A 23,237-nucleotide genomic window follows, 5' to 3' on the forward strand; every position below is an offset into this window, starting at 1 on the left:
AAACAAATCAATTAAATAAAACAATAACAAACGACTTCACATCTAAAAAAATATTTTTTTTTCAAATAAAAATATATATAATGAAAAAATATAAAATATTAGAGCCTTTTCCTTAATTTTTGCTTAGACCTCCAATCTTGTTGAGTCTCCTTACCAGCTACCGCCTTATTTGGCAAAGAAACCTCCTTCTCAGAACACATAATTATGCCATAAGAGATTTCGAAAACAGAATTTAAAAGTCATGTTTGCTTTTCCAACCAAGAATATTATATACTTTACATGTTTTTTTTAAAAAAAATTATTTTTTAGTAAACAATATTATTAATAAAGTATAATACAAAATATAATACAAAACACGACGGGTCAAGTAACTTATGCCAAAACCCGGCCTTAGTTTGTTGACAATGTCGGCCCAAGCCCATCTATTTGTTGTGACGTAAGCCCAAACAATTTCTAAGCTAAGGTTTAGGGCATTTCTCTTCCTTGTTTCTTTACAGACAATTGTTAAGCCGCAGATCAATTGCAGTGACGCCCCATTTGAATAGCCATGGGGAGAAGTAAGTTGCTTCGCTTAAATCCTTATTTATTAAATTTTATTTGTATTATAATGTATTGTTCGTCAGATCTGGAAAAAAATTTGGTCTTTTACGTATATCTCCATTGACGGATTCATTGAGTTTAGCATTTCTGGTATTTTTATGATTGGATTTGTGTGCCATGTTTGATATATATGAATCATTTGGGAAACTGTGTTAGCTATTTTTTAAAATTGTATTAATGTGAATATTTTTTTTAAAAAAGAGTTTGTTGCGTGAAGGCCTGTATATTTGTTATGTGAATGGGGTGTTTATTTGATATAGAGTAATTTCGTTATATGTTTGTTTGTTTGTGTATTTGATTGTAAAACTAGTTTGTTTAGAATTTGGATTATTGAATTTATTTTGTTGGGGTTTTCTAGCTTTAAAGGTTTGGAATTTGCCGTTCTATGTTAAGCTAATGGATTTGAACTAATACATTAAAAATGAGACCTATCATGGTAAAATGTGTTGCTTCAAGATTGAAGTATGTGGCATTTTCTGTAGTCTTTGAGGCAGATTTACTTGCGAAGCTAGTTTTTTTCGAAACCCTGAAAGACATAAATCACGGAAAGGATGAATGCTGTCTTTATAAGAATATTACTTGCTTGGAAAATTGAAGGAATATTTAATAATTTTGTGTCAAAGTAATCCTTTCTTCATGTGTGAGAGATTGGAAGTACTTAATTAAATTACATATGAACTACGTGATGAATAATGACTACATAAGTTGCAAATGATTTATCTAGGATAGTTGTCTGACTAGCCTTGTTCATTACTATTTTGTTGGTAATTGTTAATGTGTATGGAAAAACATATTCGAGTTCCTGCACCACTAGTTGTATCTTGCTTAAGTTCCAGTCATGACATAGCTAATTTCAGCATATGTTGTATTGTAATGAATTTTTATAGTGCGCTATGAGTCCTTGGCACATTTCCATCTTTGGGCGTTGATGTAATGGTTTGAATTATTTTTGACAGGACCTGCAAGATGTTATCGTCAGATTAAGAACAAGCCTTACCCAAAATCAAGGTTTTGCCGTGGTGTCCCTGATCCAAAGATCAGGATTTATGATGTGGGCATGAAGAAAAAGGGAGTTGATGAGTTCCCTTTCTGTGTGCATTTGGTCAGTTGGGAGAAGGAGAATGTCTCAAGTGAGGCACTTGAAGCTGCCCGTATTGCTTGCAACAAGTACATGACCAAGTCTGCCGGGAAAGATGCTTTTCACCTAAGGGTCAGGGTTCATCCATTCCATGTTTTGCGAATTAACAAGATGTTGTCGTGTGCTGGAGCTGATAGACTCCAAACTGGTATGAGGGGAGCTTTTGGTAAGCCCCAGGGTGTTTGTGCTCGTGTTGCAATTGGTCAGGTTCTTCTATCTGTTCGCTGCAAAGATGGAAACAGTAACCATGCCCAAGAGGCTCTGCGCCGTGCCAAGTTCAAGTTTCCTGGACGTCAAAAGATCATTGTCAGCAGGAAGTGGTATGTATTCTATCAGAAGTTTCACTTTGTATCTTATGCTACTGATTTGTTTGAGAACTTTGTACTTTTTTCCATTAAAGGATTATGCTGTTGTGTAAAAAGGGCTCTATTTCATCTAATAGTTATTTAGTTTGGAGAGATTCATTCTAAAAAAACACCCTACAGTTAATCACACAATTTTCTTCCTTTCAATGCCAAAAGTCGTCTTATTCCACTACGGAAGTATGAACTCTGTGGGCTTGTTTTCCATCTAAGACTTGTAAAGTTTCATGATATCTTTGTTTATTGTTGTCTCATTAAGCCATTTAGCCTAACCATTGAGGCGATGGTTGATCATGTATAATTTTGGTTTTTTAGACAGTTAGATACTTGTCCTTGAATCTCACATGTGCTACTTTGATTCAGGGGATTCACCAAGTTCAGCCGAACTGATTATCTGAGATACAAGTCAGAGAACCGTATTCTCCCAGATGGTGTGAATGCAAAGGTTTGTCTGTTCATATCCTTCTTTTTAAACTAATATTTTTGCTTTGCTATTCATGTATCTGGTCGCCAGTAGCGATTTGCACTTTTTGGTTGTGACAACGTATTATGTGATCTTTTGCTTTTGCAGCTTCTTGGCAACCATGGTCGACTTGCTGCACGTCAACCTGGAAGGGCCTTCCTTACATCTGCTTAGTGAATTGAAGTGGCATAATCTCACAAATAGCACATTTAGTTTTCTAGTCTGTTGAATGGAACTTTGTTGCTTGAATTTTTGTCTTTGCATGAACCTAATTAGTATCCAATTGAACATTTTTGAAATTATAATGTTCTGTATTTGAAAATTTCTTGTACGGTTAAGAGCTCGTAAGTTTTGATGAATTGATACTTCTTATGACAGGTGGTATTACATTCTTTAGTGCCGCCCCCTGCAACTAATTATTTCTGAGGCGCATAAATTGAAACAAGCCTGCTTGTGGTGAAGACGTATATTCCCATAAATCTAGTTGGTGCAATTAGTACGGAGAAGTACAGTTTATTATCAACTTGTATTTTTAGAAAAATAGTACTTCCTCTGTTCTTTTTTTTAAGCATTGTCATAATTTATTTTTTTGAGAATGGAAGAAAGTTTTTTTATGGGTAGAGTGCATCCGATTTAAACAGCAAAATGGGTAAGTTAATGACACTCTTCGAGTTTTGGCCAAGTTTGTCGTGCTCGTACTGTCTCTTGGCAACAGTGTGAACTTGTTGCCATTACAGATTAGACTCCGAGATTTTCACAAGATAACTTTTTCAGCGAAGTGGTACAGATAACAGAAGTCTACTATTTCCTTAAATCTATGATCTTGCTGATCAAATTAATATGCTCATATAGATGAATACACCTTAACAAATGGGTAAAGATAAGATCAGATTATCCAAATATTAGACGTGTATTTGGATCTTCCATAGGCACTGTGCAAGTTTGGGAATCATATTCTTGAATGAATAATTAATTATGCTATATTCACCATATTTTATTTCAGAGTGAACGCGACAATTGATGAAATAGCAAATAAATGGTGTGTATGATGAACTATTTTGCAGACTCCAATTCAGCACAAGATTCAGGATGCACAAAAGTTTCAACAGACCATAAAACAACTAGTTGCATTTAATTAACCATAAAAGTAAAATTCCTCAAAATGATGGTAGCAGTTCCAAAGCATGACTTATTTCCTATTCAAACAGAAATAGAAATAGCAGTCCTCCCAGACAAGTGACAAACAGAACTTCATTTATACGTTGGTCACCGGACAAATGACGAACAGAACTTAGTATCTGTGTTCTAACTTCTCCTTCTCCAGGAAATGCTGCACGTACCTGCATGCATAAAGAAATACATTGGCTATGAATGAAGCAACCACTAGAACCACATACATATATTTGTTGGAGATTCTCAACCAATAACATAGGAATTTCTAGAACCTAACTTAGCAAAGAATTGCTCCAGGTGACAATAAGTCAAAAGAAAATCCTTACATCTTGGTTATCTATTATTATAAGGGGAAAAGAGGGGAGGGATAACTGACTCAGAAAGCTCAAGCCAACAGAAGATGAAAACAATGACCATAATCTTGCCAATAACCTTCAACAGTCTAGTCTACACAAGTAAATTTCCTCTACGCCTGAATGCAGCTCATACTTGAGAAAAATTACAACTCAAAATAACTAAGACTTTTGCAGCAATCACTTTTTTACTTGCTTGGAGACAAAAATGAACAGCAAAAAGAAAATAGAGGAGAAAGAAGTTAATCGGATTTATTTTGACCATATCAGAAAAATGAGAAAAAACAAGAACACTTAAGTTAAGATTCCGTTAAAGAATATGTTCTTGAACAAGTTATTAATATACACAATATGTGAAAGTACATGATAATCTAACTAGTGCTAAAATATGTCTCAAATTATATATCCTAGAAAATCAAACTACATCTAGTTACTAGTGGTGAAATAATTTTATATCGACACATTTTACATATCGAAAAGGATTATATAGCTGCATATCAACTTTTTTCCAACAAAAATATAAACTGAGATCAATTTGAGGTTTAAGCTCGCATGCTTTACCAAGAAAACTTTTTCTACTCAAAAGAACTAACATACACCACGTCCTTTCCAACCCCAACCCTCAAAGAAACAGGAATTAAATAAGAATCCACACCACATGAACAATACAAAACAAAGGAAGATCTTTTATTGACCTTGCTATTCCGATCAGTAAGCAGGCTTGAAAGAAAGACCGCCAGCTTCATACTTATAGAAGCCAATGTCTTCAACAATTTCAATTGGCATTGTGTAATTGTATTTCATCAAAACAAATGAAGGAAGATTCACAATGTGTGAAGGCTTCACGTATCTCATGGGTCGTCTTAGTAGGTACCTCCAAAAGCTCTGATATGCCAAACATAAATGTTTGGTATTCATGCTCGTAACATATTCTAACAGCTCTCCACTCCCATATGTTATATTCCAACAAAAGCCTGACCAACTAAGTTCCCCTTCTAAGCTGGCTATAAATTTCGGTCCTTTTATTGTAAGCATATCCAAAAACAAGTATGAAATGGACCCGTCAATTTGAGCCGTCTCAAAGCACACACAGCTTCAAATTCAGAGGTATGACATAGGTCAATGAAAACGTCCTAATAGTCATAACTGTGAGGTATCCTTTGATACAAAATTAACAGGAGTGTGCTTCATCTAGGCGCTCACTAAATTGGAATACATAATTTGAATTGATTCATAGTTAATTAATTGATTGATTTGGTAAGAATCGAATAAGCTGTCATATATTGGATATATAAGCAACTTCATTCTATTCCAATTAAAAACAACGAAATTATACGGGAGAGCTTAAATCTATGCAATCAAAAGTGGAACCAATTTGTTAACAAGTACTTTGGATGCGGGAATCAGAGCCTGAGAGAAGAACTGTGAAAACGACGAAGCAAAGAAGACAGAAATGACAAATATTTACAGGTACAATATCACGAAATGCTTCCAAGTATAGATGATTAATTAACACAGCCGATCTCAACAAAGTTAGGGATTGAGATTGAATTTACTTGATGGAACTACTTACGAGTAGGTGCCAATGAGAGGACCGAGCAAGAGAGTAGCGCTGATCCAATTTTCAGAGACTTTGTGATGGATTTTACCAGGAAGGTCCTTCCATAGACCTGGCATAATCTTCTGTTGGAATGGCGATAAAGCGTAAACAACTGCTTTCAGCTTAACTGGTTGTTTCCCCATCTTAGCTGAAACTTAACGGTGATTTCTCCGATCGATGAACAAGCTAGGGTTCGAGATAGAGAAGAATGATAATTGACATTTGGTGGATGGAGGAGGAAGCTTCTCCTTCCGGTGAATTCGTTTGGGCCTAAGAACTGTAGCCCATTTGGGCCGATAAAATTAGCCACATGAAGGGCCCGCTTGGCTTTAGACGAACTAGTACTACGCTTCAAGGTGTGTTATAATACACATACTTTTAGAATAAATAAAAATTAGAAATATATTTTTACAATGTACCATATTTAATATTTATTTTTGTATTTTATAGTTTTATTATATTTTGTATTCATAAATTTAGAAGTATATATTAAATTTTGATACTGTTTTAGTCAGTATGTATTTTTATAATTAATAGTTGTATTCATTTAAAAATTATGTTGCATTGTTTCTGAATTTTTTGACATTTTTTCTAATTTGTATTTATTCTAAAGGTATGTGAACTAGTTATACATTTTATTTAAGAATGAGTACACCAAATATTCAATTATTTCTTTTCAATTTTATATTTCACACTTTTTCATCATACTAATTTTTTGTATTTTATATATTATTATACAAAATTCTAAATAAAAACTAGAATAAATACATATTGAAATGAATACATACAAGATTTTTAAAGAAAAAAATAACTATATAGGGAAAAAAATATATGAATACAAATATATTTTTTAAATTACTATATAAATACATTCGGCATATCTATTGGAACGAATACAAACTAATAAAAACTATAATAAATATAAATAGAATATATTGTAGAATGAACATAATTTTAAAAAGATAAAAATTATGGAGAAAATTAAGTGATTCTTACTTCTTCTTTTTTAAAATATTCTCTCCCTTGATTTTCTTCCTTTTATTATTAAATAATTATATATTCTTTAAATAAAAACAAATAATAAAAACATAAATAAGATACATAACAAACTAAAATTTGACATTCTTACTAAATATTGAAAGTGTTGCTAATAAGCCCTCTTAAATGTTAAAATATTGATATTTTAAAATTTTTCCAATATAATAATTTAGATATGTATTGGTAATATTAGATTAGTTAATATATGAAATTCGTAAAAGTATGACACTTTTGGATGGTTTTTTTCCACTAAAAAATGAAAGAATTAATTTTACAGGCCAGTTACAAATTATAATTAAAAAATATTTATTTCTTTTATGTAAAGATTATTTTTTAAAATTGTATTCAGAGTGACGAAGAAATCTTTATTTTTTAGGAATAAGAATCCGAAGTGTATTAGAATCTGCGTGAAAAAAATATACACCATACTTAGTTACGTCAAATTTAGGTTGTTTTTACGTTATCTGCCATATATATATATATATATTATTAACGTACTCTTTTTATGGTAAACTATAATACTATATTAACATACTCTTAAGCCTTCTTCTGACGATAAACCCTAAACAATTCTAACGTTACGTCTTTGTTTAAGCTTGAATCATGAAGCGTTTAATCATATATGGATTTTTCTTCGCTTGCATTGTTGGATTTTTGATGAACAATAAGCCTGAACCTGAAATTCCTCAATTTGGACTTAATGATGGCGTTGAACAGGTCAAAATTGGTGTTGTAGCAGTTTTTGACGGGCATATCGGATCGGAGGCTAGTGAGACGGCGTCTAGGTTTTTTTTAAAATAAGTTTCTCCAGAAGAACTAGGGTACCAAAATTCTAACCCTAAGGAATTTCTGAAATCGTCGTTAGTTGAAACGATTGAAGAAATTGATGCAGAATTCAGCAAACTCGCTCTGGAATCCCAACTTGATTCCGGATCTACTGCAAAAACAGGTATTAGTCGCAAATGTTGGGGATTCGAAGGCGTTTATTTGCTCTGGGAAATTGGCGAAGGAATTGACAGAAGATCACAATGCAGACAGATTGGACGAGAGAGCTAGGGTTGAAGCTTCTGGAGGTAAATTCACATTTTACACCAACTATGTTCCTCTTCTCAATGGCCATTTTCCGATGACTCGAGCTATTGGTGATGTTACTTTGAAAAGTGTTGGAATCATAGCTACTCCAGAAGTGACTGATTGGCTTAATTTAACATCAAAAGATGAGTTTTTGGTTGTGGCATCTGATGGAATATTTGAAAGCTTAAGTACCAAAAAGTTTGTGAGTTTTTATATGAAGCAGAGGACCATTCAGATTTAACAGCATTGTCTCAACAAATTGTTCAAAAAGCATTTTTAGAAGGCAGCACTGATAATTTATCAATTGTTTTGGTTCCCTTATGATCTAGATAAGCAAAAATTGTAGTAGTCTGAGGCTTTGGGGCCTACCCCAGACTGATGAGCTCTGTAGGTGTAAATTTTTAATTTAATGGTTAATTTTCTCATTTTAGTCTTCTCTAATCTTATTTTGAGCATTATCTTCTAACTCTATTTGCTTATTGGTTTGATTTCTACTTATAATTTTTGTAAGGTTTTGATTGAACTTTAAAGTAATAACAAGATGAGTGAAGGAAAAGTGTAGTCTAGCATTGGTACAGTGTGATATTTTCTCTAAGCTTTTGATTGAACTTTTAAGTATTGGCAAGATGATCGAAGGAAAAGTGTAGTTAGCAACCATAAGTATGAGCAACAATCAACTCGATCTATATTAATTAGAGAGAGAGAAAGGACAAACAACTAGCTAGCATTGGTTGGTATTATCTTTTTTTTTTATAAGCTTCTGATTGAACTTGAAAGCGTAACGGTAAGATGATCAAAGGAAAAATGTCGTCTAACAACAAAGAGATGAGTCACCATAAGCAAGGTTACCGACAACGGAAGAGTGATCGATGGTAAAGTGTCGTCTAGCAATAAAGAGATGAGGAACCACAAGTTAGCGACAAACAACTTTACCGAAAGTAATTAGAGTGAAGGAAACGCAATGAAGAGATGGGTGACAACAAGTTAGCGACAAAGAACTCGATCAAAAGTAATTTAAGTGAAGGAAACGCAATAAAGAGATGAGTGACAGCTAGTTAGCGACAAAAAACTAGATGGAAAGTAATATGAGTGAAGGAAACGCAATAAAAAGATGAGTGACACCAAGTTAACGACAAAAAACTAGATGGAAAGTAATTTGAGTGAAGGAAACGCAATAAAAAGATGAGTGACAGCAAGTTAGCGACAAAGAACTCGACCGAAAGTAACAGAGTGAAGGAAACGCAATGAAGAGATGAGTGACAGCAAATTAGCGACAAAAAACTCGATTGAAAATAATTTGAGTGAAGGAAACGTAATAAAGAGATGAGTGACAGCAAGTTAGCGACAAAAAACTCGACCGAAAGTAATTAGAGTGAAGGAAACGCAATAAAGAGATGAGTGACAGCAAGTTAGCGACAAATAACTCGATCGAAAGTAATTTGAGTGAAGGAAACGCAATAAAGAGATGAGTGACAGCAAGTTAGCGACAAACAACTCGACTGAAAGTAATTAGAGTGAAGGAAACGCAATAAAGAGATGAGTGACACCAAGTTAGTGACAAACAACTCGACCGAAAATAATTAGAGCGAAGAAAAAGCATTTTACTCGAATTAGATTAATTGAATTGAAGGAAACGACAAACAACTCGACCCACATTAATAGCGAAGAAAATGGAAAATATCGTCTAGCAATAAAGAGAGGCACGAACAACATTAATTAGAGTGAAAGAAATGACAAATAACTCGATCAACACTAATTAGAGCGGAGGAAACGACCAACAAGTCGATCGACATTAACGGCCCGTGGAATCATGTGATGAAATTAGAGTTTTGTTTGGACATGCGATATGAAATTTTTGTGTTGTATATTTTCTTATAAATAGAAGAATCACATAAGTTGTAAAACAATTAAAATAACCCTAATTGTTTATTCAATCTTTACCAATAAACAAAAATTCATGAAATCGCATAATAAATTATCACGAAGCTATTTGTTCCCTCACATAAGTAACTGTTTCATCAAACTTTAATTCAACAAAAGAAATTGAACATAAATTGTAGTAAACTAGTCTTTAATATAACCCCATATTACAAACTATCTCCTCACATTGAACATGCATTTTTCAATCATGTGACCGAGAAGACAAACCAACATTGTTATTTTGAGCCATTTGTTGGTCAAATTCATCCACAACTATATTTTTATGCTCATAGACCATAAATATTTCATCACTGCTCGCAAATTATCATGTAACAGTTTTCACTTATGTGTCAATATCATAATGGTTCATGCCTTGTTTCAATATTTTGAATCTATTTTTCCAAGCTTCAAAAGTCCGTGAAATTGATTTAACAAAATATAGACTTGTGGATCAATTTTTATATTTAAAAAATCTCAAATGATATGAAATTTTCATACCATGATTTTCGGAGAATATGATATTCTATATCATGATATGGAATCAACATGAAATCACATGTCCAAACGCTAATTTCATATCATGATATGATATAGCATGACCAAACGCCTACTAAGTATAGCGAGGAAAATGTCATCTAGCAATAAGGAGAAGCTCGATCGATATTATTTAGAGCGAAGAGAAAGTGTCATCTAGCGATAAAGAGATGTGTGACAGCCCGAGCCCCAACTCCGGTTACCTTTGTAGATCTCCACTACTTGCTTTTGCGCTATTGTTACTTCTCACGTTCCTTCTCTTACACAATTCAACTCAAGAGTTGAGTTTATCCAGTAGACAAGTATCTTGTGAAATTTATCAAGGTGTACGCAAACAAACCAAACACACAATCACCACAAAAAAAAGAAGAAAAAAAAAAGAAAAAGAACAGCCCCGGAGCAATCATGGAGTGGACGATAGCTCCAGCAGTTGTAGAGATAACATGGTCTTAAATCCATATCATGGGATTTACATATAGCAATCTATATTTAACGAAGGATGAAGTAAATTATAAGTTACAAATCCCAAAAAGGAAAGGAAATCACCCTTGTTAACTTAGCTGTCAAGAACAAATAAATCAAATTAATCATTCTACTTCAACAACAAACAACTACAGTCAACAAAATCAGTTTTGAGGTTTTCTTTGATCTGCCATGTTTCCTTTGTCACATACTATTTTCACAACGTTAAGTCCACAAAAGCGCGCTGTATTTAGGTGCAGATTAGCATCCTCCTGTCTGGAGATGCGAAGCAGCTGTGCATACCATAGCACTCATCACCAACCAGTTTTTGCGCGTTTCATCCCGCTTGAACTAAAAGGAGATAGACTACCCCTTGGTTGGGGGCTCTCTTCTCTAAAATTGTTGTTCAGCAAAGCAAGCTCTCTAAGCTGTTGCCTTTTATATAAGTCCTGCGACTCATCCTGCAATTCAAGGCAAATGAACATGAAATTAGCAATATGATCCTAGGAAATCACAAAACTATAAAATAATTATCTTCTAACACTAATTTCTTACCTACCTTTCAAACTACTTATATTCACAACTCTCTTGGTAAATCACCAGGTCAAGTCAAACTAAGATAATCAGTATAACGTTGAGGGATCTTTACATTAGACCTCTCGCCTATGGGGATTTAGTTCTAAGAGTTATTAGTCACCATCTTAGGTATGAAACAAAAAGAAGTATGAAACTAAAAAACAGATCATAAGAGATGTCTTTTTTTTTTTTCATATCAGATGTTTGCATATGTCAACTCTTTTAGTCCGTCCATTTCAATTTATGATTAAGAACTACACAAGTACAACATTATGAGTGCTTTGTGTGCAATTGCTTACAGTTGTATATGTCGGAATCAAAATGTGCTTACCACAGGTCTGAGCAACTCTTCAATAATTTGGCTAGCTTGTTTCATTCGTACATCCACTATATTGATGGGTAAGTCTGCCTCAAGTAGAACATGCAGTGGCTCATTGAGGTGCTCATAACCTGGAAGACCTCTCAGACTCTCCTCCTACAATAATATAAGACAAACACAAGCATAAGAAATATAAGATGAACACAAGTAAAAGCAAAACACCCAGTGGAGCGCAGATATAAAATGGAGGACAGAAATGTACGGAGTGCATCATAGAAAAAGCAAAGCCTTTTACAAGAATATTGGACGAAAAGCAGGACAGTTAGCAGAAAAATGTCAAAAGAACTTACTTTTTCAGCATCTTTTATTGAACCCTTTCCTCTGATAAATACGCGACATCCAGTAGATGCTTCCACTCGCTTCAGAGAATTACCTCGAGGACCTAAAAGCCGTCCAACAAAGTTGAACTGTGCCATATGAAATGTACGATTCAGTGCAACTGATTTCTACTGCTCAAATAATTTGATGAAATATCAAAATGTCTTCAAACACATCCCTCTACAGTCTACTCCCTTCTTTTGATTTAAGTGAGTCACTAATTATGAGGAGTTATCACATAATTTTTGGTACAAATTGGCACCTCTGGGAGTTGAAATGCAGAGTTTAATGCAACATGTACATCATCATTATATTTACACCAGATAATACAACCTGACACTTCAAAGGTAAATCCAACCTAGATCCATAAAGAAATAGATGGGATCATTAAACATTATCTACTGTCAACAAAGTCAGCTTACATTCGGATATCTGTCCACAGGTATATCCAAGCGCAACACCCGCTTCACAACAAATGAACTTGGACTCCCTGGTGAAGCTTGCCAGTCGATGGGCCTTCCCTGTGGTCCACCTAATCTTTGCTGCAAAATGAATTTCAGGGATATCAATCCAACCAGAAAAGCATTAGGAGTACAATAAGCAATGCCGCATGACAGAAAGAAAGACCATGGGGAGGGTCTCAGTTAGCTCACATATCTTTCTGGAAAACCAAAGAACTTTTCTAGTCCTCAGCTTGAGTGAAGAATAAGATTAATAGAAAAAACAATTATTTAGTTCAACTTAGAAAGAGAGCATTTGCAATGTCAGTTTTTCTGGAGATGGATTTAAGCTGGCTGTATAACTTCTAGAATGCCGCCAAACCCCTGATATAGAAATAAACAGACAGGCTTCTTGATGGTATGAAGAGTTAGCATAGTTAAAGAAGAAAGGAAACAATGCATGATGTGTTTAAATTTCTAACTCAAGCAGAAAGAGGAACATCTAGCTGTTTTTCTCCGCGTTTCATCTTCTTCCTCCATTTAATGATTTTGCTTCAATTCTTTAGTTCATCCTTTTCCTTTGAAGAGTCTCGGAGCTTCAGCATTGGAAGTGCCAAAATTTTGGCACTATCTGGCATTGGCATTTAGCACTATCTCATTTCATCTTCTTTGAAAGTTGTTTGTCCTATATTCTTCCAATGAATAGTAAGTTTCTAAGGCACTTGATGAGTAGTTGTTATCCTACGAAGTCTAGACTTGCCACAAAATTTAGACTGAAGCTAACTCCTACTTCTTCGTTTGGGGGTGCTTTTCAAGAACTGAATTAATTTCTCATTTCTATACAAGGAGAAGACACAGTCAGTCTTATTAGTCAATGTGATACTGAAGACGAATTCACCATAAGTCCATAACAGTAATGGCTCAGACGATCTTTGTATAAATACTATTCTGCTCTCCTTAAGTCTCCACTCCATGTTAACTTACTACGATTACCATACACAATGTTTGTGTTTCAATAAGCATAGAAACCATGAGCTAGCCCCTATTGGCAGACACATAAGATATCTAATAAGGAGCAATACATAATTAGTGGAAAGAGAATTTAAATATTGTGCCTAAAGATGAGATAAGCATAAGCTGACCTCTTGAAAGGCGTTCCATCCATTCCCATTCCAACCACCTAAACCTTTTCCTCCAACATGTTGCATCATGTCAATTGAACCCACAGGACTAGGGCTTCCACGTTGTAGTCTGTCATAGTCACTGAGTACTTGATTGGGAATCATTCCAGAAAGTCTAAGTATTTCTGTCAAAGAATTGAAACTAAAATTCAGAATTTCCATTCGGAGAATAATTAAAGCTATTAAGAATAGCGTACATCAAATTAAACCGTTTCATCGGCATATGTGCCGACACAAGGAAAATAAGATAACCCCTTACAACTTGCTATAAAAGTGTTCATCTTCTACAAACATTTGTTCAAAGAATAATTAGGTCACAAACCAATCTGTAATCTGCCTCTTTGAAAACACCATTCGACTAAAGTTTATGTGGAACAGAATACACACTTCGCAACCGACATGCTAACCTTAACATCACCTAACAGCCAATACTTGATCCTGGTAATCTATTCCTGCAAGAATACTGTTTAAACAAACAAAATCTAAACAACACATATCGCTTGTTCTGAAACTTATCAAAATCTCATTTCAATCCAGTCTTTACTACTAAAATCTGTTCAGCTAAAAACATACAGCAAACCAGTAGATTTGATCAACTTGCACCAACAGCTACAACTTTCTCAAAACAACAGCAGAGGATTAGTTTATAGATTAAAAAAAAAAACAGAGCATACAAAAAGTTTATCAGAGAAATGCACAAACAACTCATAGATATTCTAACAGCAGCAAATAAAAATTCAAGATTTAATCCAACCTTGATTCAAGAGTCGGCTGCAAATTGGAAGAACTTGTGTAAAGGGTCCAAGCTTCTGCCTTTCTGCTAACAGCTCTGTCAAGTACTGACTACAAAAAATTTCAAGAAACACCCAAAAACAAAAACAACAAAACTTGTTAAAGCATCAATCTTGCACAAAAGCTATCAAATTTCAAACCCCACAAATTCAAGAGGAAAGAAAAAAGGATTTTTATCCCTTACCTATCAACATCTTGGTTGGTTCTTATATGAGGAGAGACAGCTCTTGCAGGTGAGAAATTCAAGTTGTGATTATACAGATTAGACATGAACTTGAGTTCAGCAAAAGGGTCTGTAAACAATTTTTTTGGACAGCAACAGGAAAGGGAAGAAATCAAACGAGTGAAGAGACAAGCAAAAGAGAAAACTTTTTTTTTTTTTTGGTTTATAAAGAAAGGAGGAGGAGGAGAAAGCTTTGAATCAGTGAAACCCTGGAAAACAGGGGAGAAATAAATAGTGAACTGTATTTTTGTAGACTTAAATAGGTGTGGGGCATGTACTAGCCCACGTTAGCAGCAACACTTCCTTTTTGTTCTTGTTTTTCTCTATCTATCTAGTGAAAACCTCTACGTAATTGTGGTGGGATAAATACAAATTTTTTTAGAGGTTTAGTAGAGTTAAGTTCTATGTAATTCTGATGAGATAAATGCTGGTTTTCTATTCCCATAGAGATTTAGAAGAATCAAGCTTCACGTGATTGTGGCGAGATAAATAAAATTCTTGTGTTTCTGTGGGAAGAAGGTGGATTTCATAGAAACAAAAGTCTAAGTTAATCTTTGTTCGATATATACGTAGCGAAAATATAAATTAATCGATGTTCAATACACATTAACGAGAATCTAGATTAATTGGTGTTCAAAACTTCAAATACGAGTATCTAATGTTGAATAAAATATGAAATCAATCACATATATACTCTGTTTAGATGATTGTTATGTATTGTTTCATAATGTGTTGTATTGTATTATACTGTATTGTTTTGAAGAATATAGTGTTTGTTAATGTCACATATCAATAATTTAAATGATAAAACTAATAAGAAGAATAGGTACAAAGATAAAGCGACTATGAAAAGATGGGGTAACAGATAGATTGTGATTGATAAATGATAGGTAAAGATAAAATGAGAAGAAAACCTTGAGGTGACGACACGATCATACCAAATCGATTGTTATATAAAAATATATTTTTTATCGTTATTTTGAGATAATTTTGAACAATAAAATACAATTTAAATTTAAGTAACAATTAAAATGAGCAATGTATTCAAACTAACAATAAAATACAATGAATAACCACCATCCAAATACCGTGTTAATGTTCTCTTATTTTTCGAAATCTAAACCTCTTCGGGACATGTATTTACCTTATTATCCACTAAGTCACTATTGTGTTTTTCCTTTTTAATTTAGTGAAATTTGAAATTTTTTAAAATTAACATTCACTTTATTGATTATTAAGTCGTTAAAATCATAAATTAGCATTTTACTTTTATGGACATTATTAAAGAGTTTTAATTACTATTAACTCACTTTAAGTAGTAACTACAAGTGACAAATCATGACTTTATGGTTATTACTTGAAAAATAAATAAATAAATCAACTGCATGATTTTTTTTCTCTGTCTATTTTGCAATTTTGAATAGAACCAAATGATTTTATAATTACACATTTTCATTTGTTATTTTTGTTTATTAAACATGTACCAAACTAATTAACATTTATAATAGATCACAAAATCAAATCTCTAAAACAAATTTGCCACAACCCCCATCCCCACCCCCCACCCCCAAACAATATCACTATAAAGAAGTAATTTAAAAGATTCAATGTACTATTTTATTTTTGCTTTTTTCAATATCCACACTCATCATTTAATTATGATTAGTAAATATATATTTTTATTTTGTTAATCACTAATTATAACAAAATTATATTAATTTAATATAAATATTTCATGCAAATAAATATTTATTCAATATATTAATTTTATATAAGTAGTTTGTACAAAATAAAAATTAGAATATTACATTGTAAGTAAATTGATATCAACACTAGCACCACCAACTACAATGAATAGACTATTCTTTTCTTAATAAGCGATTTCAAATTCGAACATGGTATAAAATACTTTTAGTAGAAAATGCTTCCCACTGAATAACTAGGCAATTGAAATTCGAGATAATCGAACTCTAATCAACACAAGTGGCAGACTCCAGAATGCATCTTCCAAAAATTTAATTGTTTCATTACAAATATAGTTAGAATTTTTTTTTAATCCAATGTGATATTTATACTAAATCAATAAATACCATACACAAATTTATTATTAAATCATAATTAAATAATATATATTATCAATTTAACTTTAAGTTAACTATAATTATAATAATTAACTGAATATAAATACTCAATACAGATAAATATTCAGAATACTTGACTAGTAAAGTGATAGATACTCACTTGTCATGAATTGTTTTTTTGCAATAAATTTTTAATGACTGACGAAATTCCTGAACAAACGAGTCTCATGACTTCTCTTAATAGGCGCCATTGTCTTTTTCTATTAAATTAATTAATTAAAAGTACTAGTCCTAATTATAGCCAATATTTTTATTTTTAAAAAAAATATAAATTAAATCATGTCTAAACACTTACTTAAATATACAATATCGTTATATGAAAACACTATCGGCTATCGCGACGTTCAACCTTTATATATATATTTATCAAATCAATTAACAAAAAATTATTCGCAATCTGCTGGTATACTTACTAATAACTAATCTGATAAATATAAAACTTGAGATTGTCGTAGATATCATATGTAAGTAAGTTTTTTACTTTGTCGATTTCATTTTAATAATATCGAATGTAAATAAGTTTTTGTTTATATTTGTATAAGCGTAGGTAGCATAGGATTCCATAGAAGGGGGAACAGTGTACTTGAATGAAAATAATATGACCATGCATGTTGGACAGAGACAACAATGTGTGGATCGCAATAAAGCCTCCCACCTTCATAAATTATTAATTCTCTTTTAACTTTATATACAACCATAGTGTAAAATATATATATACGAGATCACCTAAAATATCTACGAATAATTTCTAAAAATAAAACAAATGACTATATGTTGTTATTACATATAAAAGGCGTGACATGAGACGTTACGATTCTTTATATCATGCGTGAATATAGTTGAACTCTTATTAATGTTATACATATATTATACAATCTTTACTTAGAAAAATATAAATTTTATCGTTAATCTGACTAAATTATTCACAAAATTAGCAATGAATCTGATTGTTTAAGTAAAAAGATTGAGTTGATGGGGCCCGCATAAGCGGTGAAGCATGTGATTTAATTTGATTCTTTTCACCATCTGGAGGTGTAGTATATTCCGAAATTGAACTGTTTACCCATTATAACGATGAATGAGTTACGTTCAGATCATTATAAAACAACTCGATCCATATTCAATATGAGCATTGAGAGGACATTTCCCTTCTACGCTAATGCCTACATTTTGGTAGTGAGGTGAGCTTAGACAATACATTCTTGATTTTAATATTTGTGTTGTTAATTGTGCAAGTAAATCTGTTCACACGAGCTATTAATTAATTGATATTGTACTTATTACTACTATTTTCCATAAGCATAATTACCACTTATTAGACAACTTTACCTCTTTAAGGTTAATATATTATAACATACATATCAAGGAATGACTACACGTTTTTTTGAAATTTGAATTTAAATCTTTTATAATATTTATTTGTTTTATTAATTATTGAGCCATCTAGCCGTGCATTTTATATCATTTTAAAAAAAATTATTCATCATTTATTTTAATTCGAGACTTTTAATTCTCATATCTTATTTGTTTTGCCGTTCAAATATATATTGTTGAATGGGATTAGCTTATTTAATAACAATTGAAATCATTTTAAAACTATTAAAAGTATTCTAACATATTATATATCATGTTTTAAATATATTTTTTCTAAATTAGTAATTCAACTAATAATGGATATTTACAATCAATCACTTTTAGGTTATTTGACAGTATTAACTTTATATTTATATACCGTCAGCATATATAAGATCAAATCACAACTCAATTTAAGATGAACTTTACTAACTCTAAAGGGAAAGAGGAAATTCCGGGCGACAACTTCCTTGATGACGACATTCACTCGGTGTTGTGTTTGAGATAAATAAGTTTTTTTTCGATAAAATTAAAATAAAATTCAAGGAATTATCTTTAGAGAAAATTTTATAACGTAAAATAATCATATTTGTCTTTGTACTTTCAAAAGGAAATTATATTTATCTCTCGTTATATTATTTTGATATATTTATGCTCGGGTTATTAATTCCTATGTCTCCACCCTTATTATTCTAATGTGTCACCTAGGATAATATTTTTATCCTATAATTTTTCTTTAATATAAATTATACTAATGTGTCACCTAGGATGATATTTTTATCCTATAATTTTTCTTTAATATAAATTATACCCGACCCAACTAATCCATTAAACTCATTTCTAATGCCACTTCTCCCGTAACCACAAAATTGTAAAAAAATGATTTTTCTTTTTGAAATTTGAGCCTCAAAATGACATATTTGTAGGTACATTTTAGTTGCATTTTTAGCTAGCCAAGAACTGGAAAAGATTGCACTATCACTTGATATTAAAAACTGCACAAAACTCTAAACATGACCCTTTTTCGTTTGCATAAACATTTGTAGTTTGGATCCACGTTATCAGTTTGCTTATTCGAATATATTGTAAATGTTCGTTCAACACATAATTTTGTTATATATATTGTATTCACAGGCAAGTGAAAAAAAATATTATGTTTATACTCTGTATGAATTATTTTATCACTTCTAGTACACTTCAATACACTTTATAATCATTAATCCAAAACGCCACACATAGAATGACATGCACACAATATACATATAATGACATGCACACAATATACATATAATATACACTTGTTTATGAGCCATATTAATCATAGATAATCCATATTTGTTGCGGGCTTCTTGGTCGATGGATTTATAGGACTTGGGCTTTCAAACTATATTGTTCTAAATTTTATGAAATGGCAAACATTCATAACTAATTATATATTAGGGGTATAGTTTAATTTATTTACATTATATAATTATAGTTTATTTTATTTTGCTATAATTAATGTGGGCCCACAACCTATTATGTAACCAATTGTATAAAAACCTTATTTTCTAATTTTGTATATAATTATACACAATCTAATTTTCTCTCTCCTATTCACAATTAATTTTCTCTCTCCTTTCCTCATTCTAACGTCTTCTCCTACATTTAATACTCCAATATCAGATTTGAATTTCGAATTTTTGTCCAAAATTTCAGTAATCCCTCCTGAAGTTGAAGTCCCCTCCCTAAGTTGAAGTCAATTTCGTAAGTTATCCTTAATTTTAGTTGTTTACCTTTTTTTCTAACTTATCTAAAAATTGTATATGTGTTCTGTTTTTTTTTCCCATATATTTTGATGAAATAATCGTTTTATTGTTCTTGATAGATCTAAAATTCTTCAAACAATGAACGAATCGTCTACATCTTTGAGGATTACCAGAGGTAGTCCTTTTCATGTCAATGTTGTTGACATTTTACCATCCTTTTCAATGGGGCTAACTCAAGAATTTGGGGTTAAAGTAGGGTCTTTGGGAAAATCAAAACAACTTATACAAGAACAAACCATGGAAAAGCTGACATCAAAGAAAAAAAACGACCCTATGGCAGTTCAACAAGTTATTAAAAATGCCAAAACTAGAGGCATTAAAATTGTACAAGGTACAAGAAAGAGGAAAATTGTACTATTTGAATCAGAGGAAAATGATTGTGAAGTCGGATCTAAAGAACTTCATAATCATGAGGTAGTGTCTTAAAACACAAACTTAGATACAATTTTTTTGTTAATTAGTTGTCAATATACAAAAACCATTAAATTAAGTATTGTATATAGTATATTCCATGTGAGTAATTGTATATAGTATATTGCATGTTTATGTTATTTTTGGTTTTTGTATATATATACAAAATAGTAATTGGACTTAGTTATACAGATGAAAAATTTGAATATATAATTAGAATTTGTATATTTTATTAGTTATATACAAATTTTTGAAGTTAGTATATATTAAGTTTACATACATATACAAAAATTGATATGTACATGTCTGTTTTAATAGCTGGTAGTAGGGATTGTATATAGATGGGAAAATATCATATGTGATTATAATTTTGTATATTGTAGTAGTTATATATAAATTATCGAATATAATGTATTGAATATGCATATACAATTAATAAAAACATTAAATAAGTGTTAGTATATACTATATACAATTAAAAACCTGAATAACATATATCTCTTGTTATACAAATTCGTAAAATGCATTTTTGTACATGTATAGCAAAAAAAAATAAAATATTTTTTTGTTTCAATGGCTGTATGAATTTTTTTTTTGAATTTGAACGTATGGCTTGAAAATAAGAATGTTTCCCTAAAATTGTGGTATTATCTTGATTTATTGTTACCATATTTAATGCTTCAGTTACAAACAACTTTTTAAGATAGAATTGTATAAATAATAATAAAAAAATTATATACAAAATTAAAGACACCTTTAATAACTTAACTATACCCATATTATGTAATTAGGTAAACTATACCCATATAATGTTATTTAATCTAATAAGTTTGCCATATATGAAATTTTCCCAATTAAAATCGCCCATCCACATCGATATTTAATAGGAAAAATTACGCAATAAAGCAAATATATTAGCTAACATACCTATCGTTTGCATTAATTACAATTCAAAATTTATTTCTAGCTATAATTTTATTCTCTCTTGCCTCTCATCTCCCTTCCTCTCCCTATCTTTGAAATCTCGGTCGCCAGTTTGCCACTCTCTTCTTTTCTAGTCATCTCTCCCTCACTTCTCTCCTCTCCTTGCCCAGGCTCTCTCTCACTTCTCTGATGTCAACCTCTCTCCCACTTTATACAAACACACATGTATAAATTGTTCTTGTGTTTGTATAAAATGAGAGAGATGAGATATACAAATACAAATACATATCTTTCAGTATTATTCACTTATAACTATATAATTACAAATCTTCTCCTTCCTAGTTCTCTTTTGTCTCTCTCTTTTTATACAAACACAAATAATACAAATATAATGTATATAATTTCTGTTTATATAAAGCGAGAGAGAAATTAAATAGACAAATACAAATCTTTAACTTGATTCAATTGTATAAAAAAAAATAATTGTACGCATCTATACAAATACAATAGTTGATGCATATACATAGTAATTACATACATACAATTATCTAACCAATATACATATACAATTTACGTCTCTAAGTTCGCTATTTAATACTCTCGCCATCACATTTTAGTTGCCATAGTTTCTTTTGGAGAATGGTATGAATTTTAACAAATATTTTAAGTTGTATTTTATTATCATAATACAGAAAATATGTAGTAATATATAGTACATTCTGTATAGTTTTGAAAATCTGAAATTTTATTTTAAAATATCATAGCTTTAAAAATAGTTAAATTAACTTTTAAAAAGATAACATGACAACTAAAAAAGAACATAAAAAATAAAAAACATATACATAAAAATATATATTAAACAAATCGAACATACTTCATCTAACTTTATAAACCATGCACAACCTTACAATTATACTAGAAAGCATTAAATTAAACCCCAAAACCAAAACCTATGAATATTAAAAATATGCAATATAAAAATTAAAAATTCTACCTCCACCTTTGTCAATCCGTCCGTTCATCAAAGCCCCGTATATCATCGGCTACATCATCATCCTCATCCGGAAGTGGCAGTTTGGGTATGCAATTCAAAAACTCTGTTTCCCGCCATTTCTCTGTATCTAAATCAAACTTCACTTCCGGCGGAGCAATTGCAGGCGACTCCTCAAAATGAAGATTATCGTCGTTGACAAGCTTCCTAGCTAAGAATAAAAAAGGAAACTCTAAATTATAATTACTCTTCGCTGAGATCTCATAATACTGCCAATTTTTCTTCCTCCGGTAGAAGTTAATTTCCCTCGCCTTAATCTGTTTGTGCTTGATATCAATCCATTTTGTTTCCGCAAAGAACAAAAGGAACAATTTCACAAAACTTAAACAGATCGCGATGCCATGTAGGTACATTCAGGTAACTCAGGCGGACTGTAAAATCGAACATGATAATTGCACATTGGCCATCAATGTAGTAACTATCACGAAGACATCCCAAATTCTCTTGCCCAACTGTATCCCAACAATTGAATCGATTTTTTCCGTAATTTGTGAAGAAATCCAATGGATGAACCTCCACACTAATAGTAGGTTCGTAATTTCTATCGAATTCGCCATTCAGATGCCTTTTGAGAAAAAGTAGTTTTACCAGTACCGCCTTCGCCTACGATTACGAGCTTGAAGCTTGAACAATCAACAATTTGTTGAGGTAAAGTTTATATATTGGGGAAATAGCTTTAAGTTGAAACTAATTATTTTGAATTTTTTCTGCTTAAATATTAGGCTACTAATATTTTGTGAGTTAAATCTTTGCTCTGTTTATACACAATTAGGTAATCCAGTCCTATTTATACCGTAATAAAATTAATAAATTTGATATTAAAGCTTTAAAAATTAAATTCATAAAATTTAAATTTATATTTATCATATGATATCGTCATTTGTTTCAAAATTCATACTTTAAAAGCATTCACAATTGAAAAA

General features: G+C 31.6%; 4 protein-coding genes, 1 long non-coding RNA gene and 1 pseudogene across 6 annotated transcripts; 3 read left to right on the forward strand and 3 right to left on the reverse strand.

Moving 5' to 3' along the window:
- Positions 1–386: 386 nt before the first annotated feature.
- On the forward strand, positions 387–2,922 carry LOC101263720 (large ribosomal subunit protein uL16). 2 transcript variants are annotated; one of them, XM_004242411.5, is made up of 4 exons: positions 387–557; positions 1,557–2,058; positions 2,464–2,545; positions 2,672–2,922. In XM_004242411.5, the coding sequence occupies exons 1-4, from the start codon at positions 548–550 to the stop codon at positions 2,735–2,737; spliced, it is 660 nt and encodes a 219-aa protein (XP_004242459.1). In that variant the 5' UTR covers positions 387–547; the 3' UTR covers positions 2,738–2,922. The 2 variants fall into 2 exon arrangements, with proteins under 2 accessions (XP_004242459.1, XP_069154959.1); XM_069298858.1 differs by having other exon boundaries at positions 550–690.
- A 741-nt stretch (positions 2,923–3,663) lies between these two features.
- On the reverse strand, positions 3,664–5,963 carry LOC101267820 (cytochrome b-c1 complex subunit 8). The gene is made up of 2 exons (XM_004242425.5): positions 5,663–5,963; positions 3,664–3,903 (listed from the first exon to the last, which is right to left on the reverse strand). Exons 1-2 carry the CDS (start codon positions 5,830–5,832, stop codon positions 3,855–3,857), a joined length of 219 nt encoding a protein of 72 aa, XP_004242473.1. The 5' UTR covers positions 5,833–5,963; the 3' UTR covers positions 3,664–3,854.
- Positions 5,964–7,330: 1,367 nt separating this feature from the next.
- Positions 7,331–8,042, forward strand: LOC101266427 (probable protein phosphatase 2C 51). Its single transcript, XM_004242498.2, has 2 exons — positions 7,331–7,492; positions 7,677–8,042. The coding sequence occupies exons 1-2, from the start codon at positions 7,331–7,333 to the stop codon at positions 8,040–8,042; spliced, it is 528 nt and encodes a 175-aa protein (XP_004242546.1).
- A 2,657-nt stretch (positions 8,043–10,699) lies between these two features.
- Positions 10,700–14,950, reverse strand: LOC101264337 (KH domain-containing protein At3g08620). Its single transcript, XM_004242413.4, has 7 exons — positions 14,588–14,950; positions 14,366–14,454; positions 13,573–13,736; positions 12,413–12,532; positions 11,963–12,079; positions 11,625–11,768; positions 10,700–11,178 (listed from the first exon to the last, which is right to left on the reverse strand). Exons 1-7 carry the CDS (start codon positions 14,671–14,673, stop codon positions 11,032–11,034), a joined length of 867 nt encoding a protein of 288 aa, XP_004242461.1. The 5' UTR covers positions 14,674–14,950; the 3' UTR covers positions 10,700–11,031.
- A 4,840-nt stretch (positions 14,951–19,790) lies between these two features.
- LOC138349063 (uncharacterized) lies at positions 19,791–20,269 on the forward strand. The gene is made up of 3 exons (XR_011221592.1): positions 19,791–19,866; positions 19,988–20,043; positions 20,125–20,269. It is a non-coding gene; the product is annotated as an uncharacterized lncRNA (long non-coding RNA).
- Positions 20,270–22,116: 1,847 nt separating this feature from the next.
- On the reverse strand, positions 22,117–22,966 carry LOC101266134 (GTP-binding nuclear protein Ran1B-like; annotated as a pseudogene).
- Between the last annotated feature and the right edge of the window lie 271 nt (positions 22,967–23,237).

Source organism: Solanum lycopersicum, chromosome 6, assembly GCF_036512215.1.
Source record: "Solanum lycopersicum chromosome 6, SLM_r2.1".
NCBI classification, from domain to species: Eukaryota; Viridiplantae; Streptophyta; class Magnoliopsida; order Solanales; family Solanaceae; genus Solanum; species Solanum lycopersicum.

What these genes read in the sequence shown, in the direction of transcription:
- LOC101263720 (XM_004242411.5), top strand. An exon ending in ATCATTGTCAGCAGGAAGTG is followed by an intron (nt 2,059 to 2,463) that starts GTATGTATTCTA and finishes ACTTTGATTCAG; the next exon opens with GGGATTCACCAAGTTCAGCC. An exon ending in CAGATGGTGTGAATGCAAAG is followed by an intron (nt 2,546 to 2,671) that starts GTTTGTCTGTTC and finishes TTGCTTTTGCAG; the next exon opens with CTTCTTGGCAACCATGGTCG.
- LOC101267820 (XM_004242425.5), bottom strand. Translation starts at nt 5,832, where the DNA reads ATGGGGAAACAACCAGTTAAGCTGAAAGCAGTTGTTTACGCTTTATCG. An exon ending in CCTCTCATTGGCACCTACTC is followed by an intron (nt 3,904 to 5,662) that starts GTAAGTAGTTCC and finishes TTATGCATGCAG; the next exon opens with GTACGTGCAGCATTTCCTGG.
- LOC101266427 (XM_004242498.2), top strand. Translation starts at nt 7,331, where the DNA reads ATGAAGCGTTTAATCATATATGGATTTTTCTTCGCTTGCATTGTTGGA. An exon ending in ACGGGCATATCGGATCGGAG is followed by an intron (nt 7,493 to 7,676) that starts GCTAGTGAGACG and finishes CTGCAAAAACAG; the next exon opens with GTATTAGTCGCAAATGTTGG.
- LOC101264337 (XM_004242413.4), bottom strand. Translation starts at nt 14,673, where the DNA reads ATGTCTAATCTGTATAATCACAACTTGAATTTCTCACCTGCAAGAGCT. An exon ending in CAGCCGACTCTTGAATCAAG is followed by an intron (nt 13,737 to 14,365) that starts GTTGGATTAAAT and finishes ATTCTTTGACAG; the next exon opens with AAATACTTAGACTTTCTGGA. An exon ending in CAATAAAAGATGCTGAAAAA is followed by an intron (nt 11,769 to 11,962) that starts GTAAGTTCTTTT and finishes ATATTATTGTAG; the next exon opens with GAGGAGAGTCTGAGAGGTCT.